At 47.8% G+C, this 18,797-nt stretch overlaps 1 protein-coding gene across 2 annotated transcripts in view; it reads left to right on the top strand.

Annotated features, from left to right (window-relative positions):
- The window catches only part of Cog2 (component of oligomeric golgi complex 2), a 34,200-nt gene extending 15,463 nt beyond the window's left edge, over positions 1 to 18,737 (top strand). For both annotated transcript variants that reach the window (XM_052729180.1, XM_052729181.1), the window contains 11 exons: positions 434 to 558; positions 1,230 to 1,356; positions 3,846 to 3,985; positions 7,657 to 7,718; positions 8,832 to 8,983; positions 10,029 to 10,202; positions 10,866 to 10,938; positions 11,209 to 11,351; positions 12,324 to 12,463; positions 13,702 to 13,882; positions 14,982 to 18,737. In XM_052729180.1, the coding sequence (XP_052585140.1) occupies positions 434 to 558; positions 1,230 to 1,356; positions 3,846 to 3,985; positions 7,657 to 7,718; positions 8,832 to 8,983; positions 10,029 to 10,202; positions 10,866 to 10,938; positions 11,209 to 11,351; positions 12,324 to 12,463; positions 13,702 to 13,882; positions 14,982 to 15,083 (1,419 nt within the window). In that variant the 3' untranslated portion in view covers positions 15,084 to 18,737. The remainder of the gene's footprint in view (positions 1 to 433; positions 559 to 1,229; positions 1,357 to 3,845; positions 3,986 to 7,656; positions 7,719 to 8,831; positions 8,984 to 10,028; positions 10,203 to 10,865; positions 10,939 to 11,208; positions 11,352 to 12,323; positions 12,464 to 13,701; positions 13,883 to 14,981) is intronic.
- Positions 18,738 to 18,797: the final 60 nt, after the last annotated feature.

The raw sequence follows: 18,797 nt of genomic DNA, 5'->3' as shown, positions 1-18,797 counted from the left end.
GGCCAAGGGTCAGGCTGTGAGAAACTGGAATGGGCCCCTCTCTCTAATCTAGACATGTTCTGGAGGAAGCAGGTACTTCAGTCTCAGGCTAGTCTCCACCACCTAGCCTCCTCCTTCCCCACATCACGTCAGAGCTACAGCTAAACATAGCAACTGCTTCTGAAGGTGACCAGCTTGGTTTTACTATTTAAAAATTATTTGGCTGACTTGGGTGTGATGGCGCACGCCTTTAATCCCAGCACTGGGGAGGCAGAGGCAGGCGATCTCTGTGAGTTCGAGTCAAGCTATATACAGTGAGACCCTGACTCAGAAAAACAAAAACAAAAATAACAGCTGAACGGAAGAGTGGCCCAAGGTTCCCCTCACCTTTGCAGTATCTAGTTCATGTTTGTCCTTCCAGTGCCATTTTTAAGTAGTTTTCGCTCTTCTCTAGGTGATCGTTGGACAGTTTGGTGAGTCTCATCCCAGTGGCCTTCAGCTCATGTATCACAAGCTCCTGGAATTTGTCCCTCACCACTGCCGCCTTCTCCGGGAAGTCACAGGGGGAGCTGTGGCAAGGTAAGTTCAAGGCTTCAGCCTGGTGAGCTTAGTGTGTGCTCTTATCTCAGTGCTAAATTTGCAGATTAGAAATCCAGCACCTAGTTCCAGACACTACAAAACAAAGCACACACACATTAACTTAGTGTCCTCTTATATCCAGATCTGTGACCAAGGTTTTACATGAAATGTCATAGAATTTTAGAACTGAATCTATTCTTAGAGGATGGAAGCACAGTGCTTTAGGAACGGATATGTTAGTAAACTTGCATGCCTTACAAGTAAGTGTCTTGAATGCAATGCTTTTCCTGTGGTAGGAGGCTACTGTTTTTTTTTTTTAATGTCAAGTCTTGTTATGTAGCCCAGGCTGGGCTGGAACTCATAATTCTTCTGTCTCACCCTCCTGAGTGCTGAGAAAGCACACCTGTGCCACTATGCTTGGCTTTAGGTTGCTGTTTCCCAAGCCGAGTCTGGATGGTGGCCTGGGAGTGGGAGAGCTGTGTTAACTTTGTGCAGTGTCTTGGCCTTCTCCCTGACAGAATCTTGGAGGAAGTGGCGGGGGAGTCAGGGTCAGTGTGACACTGAGACCCAGAAGTGAAATTGAAGCAGGTAGCTAAGATCTAGGCTGAGGGCCTTTATTTAAGCACAGTGCACTAAGTATAAGCTGACTAATCTTAGCTCTTGTCCCACAGTGAAAAAGGCACTATCGTTCCTGGTTATGATTTCTTGGTGAATTCTGTGTGGCCAGAAATAGTTCGAGGACTAGAGGAAAAGCTACCCTCGCTCTTCAATCCTGGGGATCCTGACGCCTTTCACAAGGTAAAGCCTTGTCATCTTGGTTCTTAAAAAATGTTCTCTAGCCTAGGGAAAGTCATATTTTCATTGACATAATTCTAGTCTTTGGGTTAGTGAAAAACAAAACTATGATTGTTGAGTGAGTTTTTAATTGAATACAAGCTGCTTCTTTCAAGTGTGGATATGATACTTGGAGAAATGAGAATGCTCTTATTTTAAGATTTTATTTCTACTTATGTGTATGTATGAGTAGATGGGTATGTGCACTTGAGTGCAGTATCCAGAAGAAGGTATCAGAACTCCCAGAGTTGGAGTAACAGTTGATTGTAAGCCTCATGATGTAGTACTAGGAACCAAACTCGGGTTCTCTACAAGAACAGTATGCAGGGGACTGGAAAGATGACTCGGTGGTTAAGAGCACTGGCTGCTCTTCCAGAGGACTTGGATTAGATTCCCAGCACCCACACAGTGGCTTACAACTGCCAGTTCCAGGGACCCAAAGCCTCCTCTGACCTCCACAGGCACCAGGCATGCAAGTGGCATAGATATACACTCAGGCAAATCATCCAATCACATTTAAAAAAAAAAAAAAAAAAAAAAGGAAAGAAAAAAACAATATGCACATTTAAGTGCTGAACTGTCTCTCCAGACCACATTCTCATCTTAGATTGTGATCATAATTCAATCTAGAGGCAATTGTGCATAGATATATTCAGCAATTTCTACATTCCTTTAAAAAGTCCTACGACCTCATTAAGCCAGTATCCATGCAGTTGTTTTCCATGAAAATTCACGTGTGAGCTAGGTAAGAGCTCTTGGTGTGGGAAGGCATGAGAACCTGAGTTCTGATTCCCAGCCCCTCCCACACGTGTGCCACGCACGTTCCTTTCTGGTGTGTAACGTTTAGGGAGGTAGCAAGCCTTGGCTCTGTTGGGGATCCTGCACTGAGGACTAGTATTGGTTCATTCTGCAGTGTCCTGGGTGCTGTCTCTTCAGCTGTCTTGTCTTTCATCCTGCCCTGGCCCTTTGCAGACCCCAGATGATGCTGGGGGCCTTTCTTCTCGGGACAGAGCTTTTTCTTCAGTTCTGTCTGAACTGTCTCTCCTGAGTGTTCAGAGCTCGGTGTTAATTGCCATCACAGTCACTTCTAGTTCTTTTTGCTTTTTCTAATCTGCCTGTTTAATCTGTTAGGACTTTCAACTGTCTAGAAGTACAGGTAACTTAACTGGTGGACTTTAGTTCAGACGAGTCTGGAGCTTCCTTGTGCCAGAGAAACCCACTGTGCTGTTTGTCCTGCATGTAAAATGTTGAATAATGTGGTGACTTGTGTTTTGATAAGGTTTGTAACCAGGTTTTATAATTTTAAAAACTATTGTGTTTTTTAGATTGGATACTATAAGTGGGGTGAAAGTGCCGTATGGACTCTAGCTGATCAGGGAGCTTTCTGTTTTGCTGTGTTCTTTAGAGACTCATATGGACCATAGGTGACTAGGCAGAGGTTTGGGCTCAGAAGGGAATCTTTCTGAGAGAACCTGAACTCCAGAATTCCAGACCAGGTCCGAGCAGGCCTTCAGGCCCAGTGTTGGTGGCTGCAGTTTCTGTGGGTTTCTATCACTTCTTTCAATAAATGCCTCCAGCCTGAAGCCCATGCCACACTTCTTCTGAAGGGGGTGGGCCTTTGGGCTCTTAGTCTTCCCTGTTTTCAGAGTCAGTGCATTCCCCTTAGTCTCAGTTCTTACACCTAGACTCCCCCAGAGGGTAAGAGCTACCCCAAACTAGCAGAAAGAACTGTAAGACCTGTGACTCTGACTGCAGTGAAACCCTATCTGCAGGAACTTTTAAGTTTAGGGATTTGGTTACAGGGTATTGAGCCCTTTCTACCAGAAAGAGCTAAAAGTTCAGCAGGGTTTGCAGGGAGCCTGGGACTTAGTGGGTGGAGACCCCACAGAAGGCAAGTGTGCTCTTCCTGTGATTCCTAGCTGTGTCTGGAGGAGGAGGAATGAATGGTTGTCATGATTCCCTTGTAGACAGTTGTGAGGTTAAGTCAGTGCTGATGGTCCATTTCATTCAGTGCTGTCAGTCAGCCCTCTCACCTCTCACCCACAGGAATGATAGGAATCTTATCTGATGGGTCCTCTCTTTCCTCATCCCCCTTTAAATGACTTCTGAATGTAGAGAGATGCTGATGAATTATGCTGCCTAATCTCCTGTCTGTGATCCCATGCGAAGGTCAGGGCTACCCTGGAACCGGAGTATGTCATTTAGAAAGCCCTGGACTTGTAGTGTGACACCTGGGCTCCATGTGGGCTTTTCCCTAAGAGTCCTGGAGAGTATCCCAGAGCCACTCTGGGCATGGCTGATGAGTGGGAAGCTGGGGAGTTAAGCTGCCCTAAGGTGAGTCGGCTCCAGCTGATTCTTTCGAGCTTTACTGTCTCGGCCGCAGTTGTCAGCATATGCTCCTGACTCTGTCTAGCTGCTGATAGAGAAAATCCCACCGTTTGTTCTTGTTCTAGAAATACACTGTAAGCATGGATTTTGTACAGAGATTTGAACGGCAGTGTGGATCCCAGGCCAGTGTGAAACGACTTCGAGCACACCCTGCCTATCACAGCTTCAGCAATAAGTGGAACTTACCTGTTTATTTTCAGATAAGGTCAGTCACTTCTAAATAGACTTTTTCATGGTGGAGGCATAGTCTTGCTATGTGGCTCAGGCTGGCCTTAAAATCATGATCCTCTAGCCTCAGCCTCCCAATTACTAGGATTAAAGGTGCTTGTTACCACACTCAACTGACAAGCATTTGCTAGTTAATTAACATCTTAAAATTATTATTAAGGTTTTTCAATTTTGGGGAGGGGATATTACTCCAGTCAGCAGTTCTCTGTGGGTGGCAGAATTAAAGTGAGGATGTCCATATATCATGAGTGCTGAACTACCAAGAAAGCATGTGTTTTCTGGTAGTGGGAGAGAAAGTGAACTTGAAGTAAGCTGGACTCCAGGCCTGGCTTCATTGCCACAGTACCTCTGGTTTTGTGAAGAGTACTGAAGGTGCTGGATGGCAGGCACTCTGTCCTGTCCAGTCACCATCTGCCTCCAGTCCTGGCCCTGTATTTGGTTCTGTGTCCCCCACTTCAGCTTGGGAAGAGCACGTGGTTATTTTCTCTCCCCTGTGACCTTTATGACCTTTGTTCCCTGACCTGGAAGACAGTGACACTTCCCCTCCAGATCTCATGATCTGTCACCTATGTCAACACGCAAGTCTGTAGAGTGCTGCGAAATTCAGACAAGTCCTTAGCAGCTTGTTGCCCCAAGAAGCAAACAGAGCGGAGCTGCCATTTCTGCAGTATCCCGAGGGAGGTGGGGCAGGTCCTGTCCAGGAGCAGTGCTGAAGCTTGTGAGTGGCGTGTTCCATGAAGAGCGCAGTCTTTCTTGTTCGGGTGGCCAGGTGCTTCACAGATTATGACGTGGAGCTCTGAAGAGGATTGCTGAGTGAAACAACATCAGGAGGCAGCTAGCTACCCTAATTGTAAGAGCTGCTCACCTGGTCACTGTTGAACAGCAGAGTTACACTGTCCTGAGCCAGATGTCCTTGTCCCCATGCCCTGAGCTTGCTTGTCATTTCCCACGGTCACTTCCTCAGAAAGAAACAAAGGGTTGCTAATGTGAGACCCATGGTCTGCACTGAGACAGTTGTCCATGAGCATCAGTGGAGCCAGGGTGGGACAGCTCAGGGTCCAGGTGTAGCATTTAAAGCAGCACAGCACTGTTCCTGTGAGCAGGACTGTAACAGAGTCGGCGCTGGGTCCCCAGTGCTCCTTTGGCCTGGGTTCTGCTTAGACTGCTTTAGGTCTAAGCCACCTAGCATACCGCATTCCAGCCACCCAAGCCTGCCTACCCACAGGTGCTGAGGAGCCCTACCCATGGCTCCAGTTGACAGCTAAAACCATACTGAAACTCAACCAGTCTCTGCAGAAACTCCCCTTGTCCCCAGATTTGCCTAGGCGTTTGAAGAATTAGCCTTCATATATTGTCTCATTTGCAATTTTAAGATTGTGCTTGAATTATAAAGTGCAGCTCTTTTCAGTGCCGCTGTTCTTCCATCTAAGAAATAATGCAAGTAGAGATTCTGCACTGGGTGTTTATTCTATTCTATGACAGCTCTGCCACCATGGCTGAGGTCAGAATGACACGATCACCACAAATACTTCAGGACCATTTAAAACAAACCTGAGTCAGGATGTGGTGGCATGCATATACCTGTCACTTAGCATTTATGATGCAGGGTGAGAAGATTCCAGACTGGACTACTCTGGGAGACCCTGTCTCAAAAAACCAAAAACACAAAAGGGAAGCCCTAGGATAGGATTCTGGGATTCGGACATTTTCCTAAGATACACTAATGTGCTCTCAGGATCAGTGTGAACTGCCGCACCTGACATGCACTGCATGCCCACCCTCAGGAAAAGGCAGCCCAGCCCACAGCCTTTCTCATGAGCACATCTTAGGTCTGCTCATTCCAGAGACCTTGATCTGTCTGCTTGACGTTGGCCCTTACAGGCATGTTGGAAAGTAGATCTACGTTTAGTCCCTAGTGGATAGAGTAAATGCACACATGACCCAGACAGCTTCAGATTGTACAGAGGGGTGCTGGCCTTCAAACTGAAGTTTCTGGAATGTGCTCCCAGAACATTCTAGTGAGTGTATGATTTGTAGTTCCTTCTATGATGTGGAATCCATGATATGAAGGTTTAGGTATCTTCACCCCATTTCCCTATTCCCCATTCTCAGAGCTGCATGTCCACGGATCATATATGCTTTCATGCCGTCTGGTACTTAGAGCAGAGAGAAAGCAGCACCCTCTACTCTAGGCTGCCACAGGTGTCATTTTGTAAGACTTTTACTTTCCTGTAGACCATGATGCTCAGGGAGGAGTGTGGGTGGAGTCTTTCCCCAAACCCAAATGTTAGTGTTTAGATGTCTTTCCTCTCCTACTGAGATCCCATGGACAGTGACACTCTAATGCATCTGAAGGTCACAGCATGGGTGCTCAGGGTTCACCATCATGGTCAGCAGCTCTGCAAGGCACTGGCCTCCCTACGGCAGTCATATGCCTGCTGTCTTGGCCTTTCTTTCTGAGTTGTGTTTCTTGGCTCACCAGCAGATGTGCTATTGCTATGTGGAGTGCTAGTTGTCAGGACTCCCTTTCCATCATTTCTGTGAATTGTCATAAATGTTCACATAACTTGGCGCCATGTGCCTTTACCTAGTTTGCTAAACTAATCCTGTTTTCCTTTCTAGTATCATGCTCTGTGTTTGGTACTATATTCTTCACTGAGTACCCCAACCGGGACATGACACATCCTCACCTTGGGCCTCTTAGACTCCACCTTTCCATTGTGGACAGTGGAGCCAGGCCCTAGGCCTCTGCATCAGGCTCCTTTCCTGTGTTTTGTGTAGATTTTGAAAGATGCTGTGGAGCTGAGGCAGAGTTCTAGGAGCTGCTGTGTACTGCTGCTGCCTACAGCCCTTTCTCTAGTCCTTGCCCTTGGGGGCTGCTTCCTGCAGCTCTCACCACTTCTCTCTCTGCTTCGTGCCTTCCCTCTGCCAAGGCCAGCCTAGTGTAGGCTTCCCCAGCATCTGCACAGCTCATTTCCATGGAGTGACTGTAAAAGTGTCACTGAGATAGCTGTTAGTGAGGGAGTTAGCAAGTACAAGAATGTGCAGAGGTTGGTGTGGTTGGAAACAATGTCCATGGAAGCAGCCAGTTGTCAGATAAGTAGAACACCTTCATTCTGCAGTCAGGAAAATATGCTGTCTCTGTTAGTGAAATCAGATCGGATGGGTGTTTGGATGCTGGGAACTGGCTATCATCAGGATGTAGGAGCAGCGGGAAGGTCAGCAGAGGCTGAAGGGCATGTTCAGTGATCCCAGGGTTGACAGGGACCTTAGAAGTCTCTCTCAAGTGACAAACGCAGGTGCAAAGCCAGCTTTCCTGTGTCTTAGTTTGGGACGTTTCTTGGCTGTGGTATTGCTGATGTAGGGATTTAGAGATGCACTATGTGGCCTTGAAGTGTAACTATAAAGTGGAACTTAAGGGAATCCTCTTAATAAGGCTTAGATGGTGTGTATTTGAGACTAGAGCAAATAGCACAGAACTGTGCAGAAAAGTGGCTTAATTGAGGAGTTTATTTCTTACACAGTAAAAAGAAAAAGGGCATCTTGGACATCCTTGAGAATATCGAGTGTCAGTGGGCAGGAAAGGAGACTAAGCAAGGAACAGCATTTGCAGAACCGCCGACACTGATCCATGTCCTTCTTTCTCAGGTTTAGAGAAGTGGCAGGATCCTTAGAAGCATCACTCACAGACGGGCTAGAAGACGCCCCAGGTAACCTTAGAATGGAAACAGCAGGTGTCCCTAAAGGGGTTAGCTGAGCTCACCAGCCAGCTCAACCCTGGTCCCGAAGTGCTCCTGCCTTTTCTCACCATACAGTAAGTTGTGCTGTAAGGACACTGGCTTAACCTCTTTTAAAAAATGTACTGCTGAACCCAGGCTCCCATAATATGCTGGGCAAGCACTCTACTAGTAAGCCAAGTTCTCAGAAATTTCTGTTTTTATGCAGCAAAAAGACAACAGTCTTTTGGCTCTTTGAATTTCTTGCTTTGGAGAGATGATAGAAAGGGATGCTTTACAGAGTTCAAAATTGACCTTTTCCATCATAAATGCAGCATGTCAGGCCTGTACCTGTGTGTGTGGTCACTACATTCCAGACTCTGTGGCCAGCACTGTTGAGATTAGGCACATCCAGTGTAGAATGCTATAGATTCAGTCAGCTGTGTGTAGGCTTTGGCAGTTCACCTTCTTTCCTGCCCCCAACTCAGCTATGTGAAGGCTGAACATGGGTCTGCATGTTCCTGTCTCTTGCTGGGAAAGACTCAGTTGGAGCACAGCTAGGCCTCCTGGGATTCTGGGCAGATGGCAGCTGCAGGTGTTCATGTTCATGACACACCATTCTTGGTAGCCATTGAGACATTTAGTATTTCTGTGCCACACAAGTTCCTGGTTCTCCTACTTAAGTGCCTGCTCTAACACAGCCAGGTCTATCCCAGGCTTACTCTTACCGAGTTGTGGAGTTGTTTCTGTTCATCTCTGCAAAAGTAGTCGTAAGGGATTAACCTCCTCTGTGTGGATAGTAGCCATATTGAGGTAGGGAAGAGAGGGTAAAACCTGAAATTTAAGCCTTGCAAGCTGCCACGCGCCATTGTGTGTATAAAGTACCCGTTAAAAGATAGTTCAGTGCTGTGTTTGATGCTAACCCCCGTGCCTGGGGAACAATGTCAGGTGAGTTATCAAACACCTCACACCGAAGACACATGGTCTTGTTCTAATCTAGCATCTCTGTGGCCATGAGGCCACAGCATGCCTGTGCTTTACTTTGAGTTGTATGCCAGTGGCAGCTATAACCCAATGATATGCCCTGGGTCCATGGTTTTTCTCCAGATGGAAGTCCATATTGCCTATTGGCTTCTCACAAAACATGGAGCAGTCTGGAGAAATGCTGGTCTGATGAGATGTTCCTGCCTTTGTTGGCACACCGTCTGTGGAGGCTCACACTACAGATTCTGGCCCGATTCTCTGTGTTTGTCAGTGAGGTGAGTAGCATGCCGCCCCTCTCTACAGTTAGCACTTGGAGGACTTGGATTGGCGTGTGGCTAAACACCCACAGGATAGTCAAAGTGTCCCATGGTATTAGATCCAGCTGTGGGCACCTGGCCACATGATCGGGATTAGTTATTGAGAATTCCCACTTAATAAGTTTGTTTCTCTTCTCAAAATCAGACTCCCTAAAGCATCTCGGAAATAAAATGTTCATTTTAATGAAAAATATTAGAAATGAAAGTAAATAGGTTTAAGTTTTAAACGGTCATATGATCATCAAAATAAAAGTAGTTACTCTCCATTTTAGGATCTCCTTATCTTCTTCAGCCAGTCAAATGTATTAGCTCTCCAGGCACTGCTCAGTTATTGCAAATCAGTGAAGCCCAGGGCTCTCGTCCCCAGGAGGTCGGTACTACTAAGAACTGGGCACCAGTCTTGAGACCTCAGTCTTGAGAGCCACCTCAGGGACACCCTCAGTGACAGACACACAAGCCAGTCCTCATGGTGCAGGATCTATAAATGGGGTAGTCTTTAAAAAGAAGTCCACCACAAAGAGGGCAGTGCCGTAACAGGCACACCCTACTCTGGAGCAGAGCACAGGCTTGGAGCAGTTGAGGTCTAGCCATAGCTCTGCCAGCTGTTACCCTGTGGCTTGGAACGTTAAGCACCTTGAATCTCTGTTCTGTAATTTGGCAAAATGGCTTTTGTATGTGGCTGTGGTGAGGGTTTATTTCTAAGCTGAGGTGCCAGGTGGGATGGGCGCTCTGTGAAAGTCAGGGCCTCTCTCTCTCTCCTCCCTCCCATCTGCTCAAAGACTTCCTCAGACTGTCCTGCCCCACTGGCTGTCTCAGAACACAGCGAAGAACAGCAGTCCCAAGAAGAGCAGAGCCAAAACCTGCCTGGGATAGACATGCTAGCCTTCTCTTGGTGTTTGTGCATTCAACTCTGCAAACAGCTAGTGTGTGTACAGAGCTCCTGAGCATATACAAATGCCCTGTGTCTCAGAGTCATTGAGTGATCCTTGAAATCTTTTCCCAGCTTTCTGTCAGGCCTATTTCTAATGAAAGCACCAAGGAAACTAAAAAACCTTTGGCTGGCAGCAAAGACCCTTCCGAAGACCAAGGAAGCCATCCTTCAGAAGTACAGGCAGCATCCATTTCCAGCACTCAGCTGGTGTATGTGGTTGCAGACCTGGACAGACTTCAGGAATGGGTGAGCGTCACTGGTGGATATATGGATCTGTAAATTGTGGGATCACGGGGACCCTGCAAGGACATTCTGCCCTAGAGGACATTTCCCTACTTGTCCTCTCCACGGTTAACCTCTGAGTGTGCCATATCTTCACTTCCTGGCGAGTAACCTAACCACTGAGCAGTCAGGCTCTACTTTTCCCTCCTCCTCAGCTCAGCTCTGCTGGGGCATGGCCTGTGGTGGACTGGGTTGTAATTGTAGTTCACTGCCCCAAATGTTTGAGAAGTTCCCCATCTGTTTTCTTTGTCGAGCCCATGTTTAGCTCTCAAGAGAACTTTATGGGACACACATAGAGTTTATGCCTTCAAGTAGATTTTGCTTTCCACCGTTTATATTTTGTGTGATTGAATAAATGCATTGTGTTTTCTGAGAAAACATGGTCTCTTTACTATGAGCAGTTTCTGTGTGGTGGAGAGCTGCAGAATGAGTTTTTGCTTTTCCTCCGCCCTCAGTGGCCATGTAGCCAGTGTCCCATGCCTAGTGCTTCTGTGCCAATTGATGGGAACTTTGACCTACGAGTTCTGGCTTAGGTTTCAGCACTGGTTAATCATGTCTGAGTATGTGGGTGAAAAGCCGCTTGTTCTGATTGAAAGAAGAAACTAGTGTCCAAAATGTGTGTTTCAGCTTCCAGAACTCCTGGAGATAGTCAAGCCAAAACTTGAAATGATCGGCTTTAAGAATTTTTCATCTATCTCAGGTAAAAAATTAATCCAGACTCAGAATCTTTGAATAAGAAATAACATCAAGTAAAATGCCATAGACTGCAAGGAATATTTAAACTAACATCCAAGCTCCAGTTGTAAATCCTTGGTTGTTTCTGTGTTTTGTTCTTTAACTTCTGTAAATGAGATCCTTGATTTATACAATGACATGATTTATTAGTGCACTCTAAATGCTGTGGTCACACTTTAATGGAGCTTACCCTAGGCTGGACCATTGACTCAGTCCAGCTGCCCTGTGTCCACAGCGGCTCTGGAAGACTCTCAGAGTTCCTTGTCTGCCCACATGCCAGCTCTGAGCAGCAGGATTGTCCAGGACCTGAGTGAGTCTTGTTTCAGTTATCTGAAGAGTGCCCTGGAGGTGCCCAGGCTTTACCGCAGGACCAATAAGGTCAGTGTCACTCTGGAGAGAGCTCTGTGGTGTGTGTGGTCGGAGATGTGGGCCACAGGCAGGTATCAGGGTGGACTGAGGTAAGGGACTCCAAAGGGTCAGGAGCTGGCTGCCACCACAGTGCACCCCGTGTGCACTTGGGGCCTGTGGGCTTTGGGTCTTAAGGAAAAGTACTTTTTTGTACGTGTGAGTCCTAACTAGCCTGAAACTCACTATATAAACCAGGGTGGCCTCAGCTCCACAGAGATTGGTTTGCCTCTGTCTCTGGAGTGCTGGAATTAAAGGCATGCAGTACCACAGCTGGCTAGAAAAGTACTTTCTTTAAAAAAAGAAAACTATTAAAAATTTTATTTTAGATTTATTTTACACATGTAATCCCGGCACTTGGGAGGCTAAGAGGAGGATCACAAATTTGATTCCATCTTGAGCTGCAAAGTCAGACTCTGACACAAAAAACAAATGAAACAGATTTAGTTCTGCAGTAGAATTATCATGTAACAGGAGTATCTTGTTTTACTGTTTGTTGTTGAGCCTGAAGCCCCCACTTGGATGGGAGGGGCTTGGACACATTGCCAGGGGCCTTCCATTTCCTTCTATTCTGTGGGCGTCATGGTGTGTGAGTTTGTAGAGCACATCAGTCTCCACTGGGCACCAGGGCAATCTTCACCTGTAGAGTAAGGAACCAAGTCCCCTGTGCCATCCTTGCTTCAGCAGGATCTAAAACCAGCCCTGGGCATCTCCTCGTGGAGGAGTCAGTACTCAGCCCTGTGCATCCTGCCCCAGAGTCAAGCCTGACCTAGAGCCGAGGGGCAGGTATGGGGCAGGGGGCTCTTCCTTGGTACACTATGTCCCTAGATGACTTCTGTGGCCCTCTGGTTACTTTCTGGGAGGGATGACGCTGTTTGCTGAATAATGATGGTATGATGACTCTTTTTTCGTTTCCTTATGTCCTTCCCCTGCTGACAATTCCAGGAGGTCCCCAGCACAGCCTCTTCTTACGTGGACAGTGCACTGAAGCCATTTTACGAGCTCCAGCGTGGACATGGGGACAAGGTGAAGCCAGCAGTGATGCAGCAATGGCTGCAGGAAGCCCTGTCTGAGAGCACACACAAGTAAGCTAACGGATGCTGGAGGCTGCCTGTACACCCTGGGGAAGGCATGGCAGGGCTTCCTGGAGCATTGGGTTGCACATAGATATATCAGCAAGATATCACAGAACTGCCCATGGGCAAGGTGTGAGCAGTCTCTTGGTCCAGTCCCTCCCTACCCACCCCTCCTCCACCTGCATTACAGTCAGGCTGACCCGGGTTCTGTGAGTCCCCAACCCTGAATTCCAGGGGTACCTTTACTGCCCTCCCTGCTCAGCCCAGCCAGTCCTTCCTCTCCTCAGCTGTCTGTCACTCCACCTGGTCCCCACTAAATGACGGGATGGCTTCTGGTGAGAAGAGGAAGTCTGCATGTAAACTGTAATCACAGCAGAAGGCCCCAGTCAGGAACAGTTCATTTAATCTCTTCTAGCTAACTTATGGCTAATGGAATCACCTCTTGGCCCTTTGGTAGAGTGTTTGCCTAGCATTCTTACAGTCCTGGGTTCTATCCCAACACCACAAAAGAGGGAAGAAGTTTATTGCTTCATTTTGCTATTGATTTAATTATTAGTCACCATTTGCAGTAGAGTTTTTTTCCCCCGAGTTCAGCCCCCAACTTTGTTGTGGGTCAGTTTAGAGCCAATAGTGCCTAATCCTGTGGTTTTGTAGGCAAATAAAGCCCCAGTGCCAAACAGCCAGCTTGCTAACCAGGCGAGAAAGTGACTGATTTTAATGTTATAATGAGAGTTTGGGGGTAAGTGAGCGTCTTTGAAAGTCCTGAGATAGGTTTGTACTTTAAGAGGCAGTACCTTCATTACTGCTTGACTGGTCTTGGGACGTGCTGCAGAGGGTCCTCCACCTGGAAAGGACCTGCCCTCGGGCACTTGTGTTTAGGACTGGTGTTTCTATTTGTATGTACACGGGAGGCCAGGGGTCAGTTACCAGTGTCGTCTTCCATCATTCTCTACCTTGTTGAGACAGGGTCTTATTGAGCCTCGAGCTCACCAATTCAGCTGTGCTGGCTGACCAGAAAACTGTGACTCCCCTGTCTGTGCCGTCTCTCCAGCCCCTGTACACTCATTTCTTAAGTTCTCAGGGTACCTCGTGCTGGAGACCTAGGAAACATGACAGCACATTTCCCAGTTGAGCTGTTGTGCATGTCATTGCCATCTTAAGACTATCTTGCTTGCAAAGCAAATTCCTGCTTGGTGTCACCAATATCTGCTTAGTTACCAACCCTTCATTACTGTCTCGTGCCCAAGGTACTTTGAGACTGTGTCCGATGTGCTGGACTCAGTGAAGAAGATGGAGGAAAGCCTGAAGCGCCTCAAACAGGCCAGGAGAGCCCCAGCCACCAACCCCGTCAGCTCCAGCGGTGGCATGAGTGATGATGACAAGATCCGGTTGCAGCTGGCCCTGGATGTGGAGTTCCTGGGAGAACAGGTACCAGCACCTTGAGCCTGGCTCTGAGGGCCTGGCTGGGGCCAAGGCTGGGTGTTACCTCCCTAGGACTAGTGATAGAAGAGTCAGGCCCAACTGCTAAGGAGGAGGGTGCCTGCCTGCCAGGAAGTGGAAGATAGAAGAGGTAGAGGCATGCAGAGCATCCCTCCCAGCAGCAAGCTTGGCCCTGGTGCTTCAGCATTTGCTCAGGCTGTCAGCATACCTGCCCTTGCTGCCCCAAGTCCTGAACCAGTGGCAGGACCTGCGACCTCTTGCTGTGTGTCCTATAAAACACTGATTTTCAAGGCATGGTCGTGGTAGATGGCTGATGGCAGCATGTAGACCTCCCATGAGGGGAGGCGGGGCGGCTGCAGTGATATCCTCAGTACCACCAAATTTACAGATGTAGGAAACTGCTTCCTTTACAGTCTGGGTTTACACATAGCTTGTTACCCCAGCATTTGGGATGCTTAGGCAGGAGGATTGCCATGAGTTAGATTGGGAGACTCTGTCTTAAAAATAAAGAGACAGACAGCCTGCAAACATCAACTGCCATGCTTATTTCATAAGGAATCTACAGTCTTCTCACAAGCAGGACAGCTTGCTCCAGGCATGGGCAGAGTGAGAAGCAGAAGGAAGGGAGGTTATGTGGTCTCTGCTGCTGTTCAGGTGCTGTGTGTCTTCAGTCCATCGCACTCTGAGAAGGGTGCTGGGAAAAGGAGAGCGCAGCTGGTGCTTGATGGAACACTCTCTAGCTAAAGAATCTTTTTTTTTTTTAAATTAGTCTCTGCACAAGGGCTTTTCTCTCTCTCCTAGCATTTTCTGAAGCCCACAGAAGAGACTCTCACCCTGGCCAGTCTAGTGTGGTGGACTGAGGGATTCGAACATGCTAGCTTCTTAGAATATGAAGCATTTGACCCAAAACATGCAGTTTTGCAATAAACCAGTCCTTGGCTGTAGCAGAGACTTTTTCCTCCTTCCTTTGGGAACGCTTTCTACCTTAATGAGGGCAGGATAAATGAAGTTGTCCTGATTTTAATGGGGGCCTCTTTCCCCACTCAGATCTCCTCACAGTGACAATTCATTCTCATGGCCTTTGCAGATACAAAAGATGGGCTTGCAGACCAGTGACATCAAGAGCTTCCCAGCCCTCTCAGAGCTTGTCCTTGCTGCCAGGGACCAAGCAACTGCAGAACAGCCCTAGGCATCCTGGTAGGACCTGGAGTGGGGAAGAAAGCGACCCTTGTCCTCTGAGTCACCCAGCAACAGCCTGCACCCCTGCCCAGTGAAGTGGGCCATCTTTCACCCAGAAAGAACCAGAAGCCTTTCCATTGTATGGAAGATAGTTTTTATGACATTTGACGCTTTTTACTATAGATAACTGAACAAATTGTTTTATTTTTATTGTCGATCTTAGTGTAGACAAGCTGATTTCTACAGTATTGTTGAATATACAGGTGTGGCTAGTGGGCTGACCGGACCCTGCAGAGGAAGCCCTGGGCATCATGGCACCAACACAGTATAGAAACACTGTCTCTAACCTGGGAGATACTGTCAGTCCTGGGCCTCCTCAGAGGCTCCAGGGTGGCCATCCCATCTTGGCACTTAAGAATAGCACATCTAATCTTGCCACCCCACTTCTCTGTCAGGAGCCAGAGCCGACAGCAAAGATTCCTTTCCTAAATAAAAGAAGTATCTGCTGCAAATGTGTAAGTTATGAATTCAGTCCAAGTAGCCCTCATCATACATGCTTTCAGTGATATGATTCCCTTTGACACAGATAGAAGGGTCCTATCTGTGTAGATAGATCTCCTAGCACAGAATTCTGTCCCACTCAGGCTAGTCAGCGCTGTCTGCTTGGCAGCTGCTACAGGTGCATGGAATGGGCTTCTACCAAGGAGCTGTGCTGTCACAAGATAGTCACTAGAGGTCATAGCTACACTTTGAACTCATATGCTTCCATACGTAAGGACCCCTGCCTATCAGTGTCCCCTGATGGGTGTCCCTTGACCCCAGAAAGGAGAGAGCACAATCCCCAGCCCAACTCCAGTATTGCTATTTCCATTCTACAGATAGGTAACACAAACCTGTCATTGAGGTGACTGACAGGTGGGATTTAAAGGCAGAATAAATGGCTCCAAACTCACATTGCCAGTCTGTGTAGTGACATGTACACACCAGCCTCAGCCCAAAGAAACGGAGGTTCATAGTGGGCCTTGAGGCCTAATCTCTTACCCTATTGGCTCTGACTCCGGGCCATTGCATTCCAGCCTCCCTGTCATGTTTCTGCACTCGAGAGCAGGACATTCAGGCCAAAGCTAACAGTTTCAGACTTAGATCTGGCTCCCCCAAAACAGCTCTCTTGTTATTTTTCCTTAGTTTCCCTGTTGAGATTCAGTTTTATTCAGTTGGGTTTAAAGTTAAGAGTAATACATTTTTCCAACTTCAACATTTACTAATGTAATGGATTTACTAAAAATCCATTCCCAATGCACTTTACTGCTTTCAGGTATAAAAAGAGGACTATAAGGAGGAGGCCTGTCCGTCATTCAGGGACCCACCCGCAGCCCACCATCTCCCTCCCGTGCAATCAAAGAGCATGCATTCTTTTCTCAGGCTGCCTTCAGTGATCACAGATATGGTAGTTGAATCAAAGAAATGATTCTGTTCTGGAGGCAAAAGTTCAAAATCTGTGTTGCTCCCTCCCTCTGAGGGCCTGTGGCTCAAGCTGTCCCGTTGGGAGGATCCTATGCTGTATATATCATATTCTAGCCCACGGAGCGCTGAGGGTGGAATTGGAGTGAGCCGGCAAAGCTCCTGCCGAGGACTACAGGTCTCTGAGCAGCAGAACTTCTGCTAGCTCCTACTTTGCCTTGTAGCTTGTCCCAAGGCAGAGCTCAGTTGTGCCGTGTCCCGCCAGGCACTGACACCAGGTCAACTAGCAGGATGGCACAGGCCAAGCTCAGGCTCCTCTGCTAAAGCAAATACGTGTGGAGTGTCATCTGTGCCAACCCAGGGTCCTGGTGTGGTGGACTAACAAGGAGTGGAGGAGGTGGCATGTTGGGACCCCAATCACAGAGCAGGTAGGTATGGGATAGCCTGAACCTCTGAGGCAGCCTGCATGGCCCTGGCATCTCTCAGCCTTATGCTAGCCTTATGATTGCCTAGTCAGGGGTTCCCATGACAGGGAGTGGAGGACAACTAGATCTACTCTTGAAGAGTCTGGGCAGCTGTAGGGGAGGGTGGCCTTCAAGGACTTAGTTTTCGCTCCATAAGGGATGAGTGTCAGCCTGGATATCAGTTCACCTCTGTTGTCTCCCATCAACTCCTGCGATGCTTCATCTTGTCAGCCTGATTGAATTTTTTTTTTTCTTTTTTTGGTTTTTTGAGATAGGGTTTCTCTGTGTAGCTTTGCGCCTTTCCTGGAACTCACTCTGTAGCCCAAGCTGGCCTCGAACTCACAAAGATCCGCCTGCCTCTGCCTCCAGTGCTGGGATTAAAGGCGTGCGCCACCACCGCCCAGCCTGATTGAATTTAGAATCATCCAAGAAACAAAACTCTGGGCGTGCCTGTGAGGGAGTTCCTGGGCTTGGTTAATAGATGTGGGAAGACCCACCCTAAAAGTGGACTGGAGCATCCCATGGGCCAAGAAAGTGAAGTGAGCACCAGATTCAGTCCCTGTGTGTCCTAACAGGAAGGGAGCAGCCAAATTGTGCTCCTGCCGCACTCTCCCCAACACTCAAACATGAGCTGAAACAAACCCTTCAGTTGCTTTTGCCTGGTGTTTTATCACAGTAGTGAGAAGTTGACTCCACCTCCCTCCGGGAACAGGGCCTTTTAGAATGAGAATTCATCTGTTCACCTTAGCATTTCCTGTTTGCACATGGGCCAGGGAGGATAAGGAACTGGCTGCCGGTCACATCATGGTACCTAGGTCCCTCCCCATCTGCCTGGCACAAGCAGTGGATGGCCTGATTGGGTTAACCACACCCGCCTTGTAAAACAGACAAGCTGCCATTGTGGTATTGGAAGCCGGATAGGAGTATTCAGGAGGGAACAGGACTAGGGTGAGGAAAGCTGAGACTCAAGGGGCATGACAGCTCTTCTGTCAGGATGGCCCTCGGCCACAGGAACAAAATCCACCTGTCCTTTCAGGACCCTATAGTCCCAACTCCCAGGACCCAAGCCCTGTCTAAGAGGTTAGGTTAGGCTCATGCAGAGTCAGAAACTCCAGCTTAGGCCAGAGAGGCCATTCCATGTGCTAACACAGAATGTATCCACTGTATGCACCATGGGATCTACTGCTGCCCGTAGGTGCTCTCTGGCCTTTTCCTGTGACTAACATGCTACATTGTTCACCTGGTTTCCTGTTTGTTCAGGGAAGAGGCAGCCTGCTATACACACACACACACACACACACACACACACACACACACACACACAAGTTGTGGGTATAATCTCAAGGAGACAGAGAAGCAAGTAGCAACCCTGTGTCTTTGGGGTAAAGGATGTACCCTCTGCCCAGGTCCTCTCTCAGTGCAACTTGGGGACAGGACTCTCCTTCCTGTTACACATTGGCCTCTCTGCCAAGAGCTTCAGAAACTTTCGTTTGCTCAACCTGTCAGCTAAACTAACCATGTCTGTTTCTCAGCAAAGGGATGCGGTGTTACACTGGTATGAATTCAGTGTTTCAAAATGTGCCGTGGGTAAGAAAACGTAGGGTGGTGTAGGGACTCTGAAAGTCATGGTCTCACACTGGGTGAGCTAAATACAAGCCCAAAGCAAGGGGACAATGTGTATTTTAATGTTAAAACCCAAGTTTTGTTCTTGAATAAAAAGGGAATGCTTTTTGGTTTCACAGTTGTTTGGTCCAAATTCTTTCCAGAATGGTAGTCCTGTGCAGAGCAGTGGTCTGTGC

This window comes from Peromyscus californicus, unplaced genomic scaffold (assembly GCF_007827085.1).
Source record: "Peromyscus californicus insignis strain IS unplaced genomic scaffold, ASM782708v3 Scaffold_8__1_contigs__length_139910024, whole genome shotgun sequence".
NCBI classification, from domain to species: Eukaryota; Metazoa; Chordata; class Mammalia; order Rodentia; family Cricetidae; genus Peromyscus; species Peromyscus californicus.
This window is presented reverse-complemented; position numbering and strand designations above follow the sequence as displayed.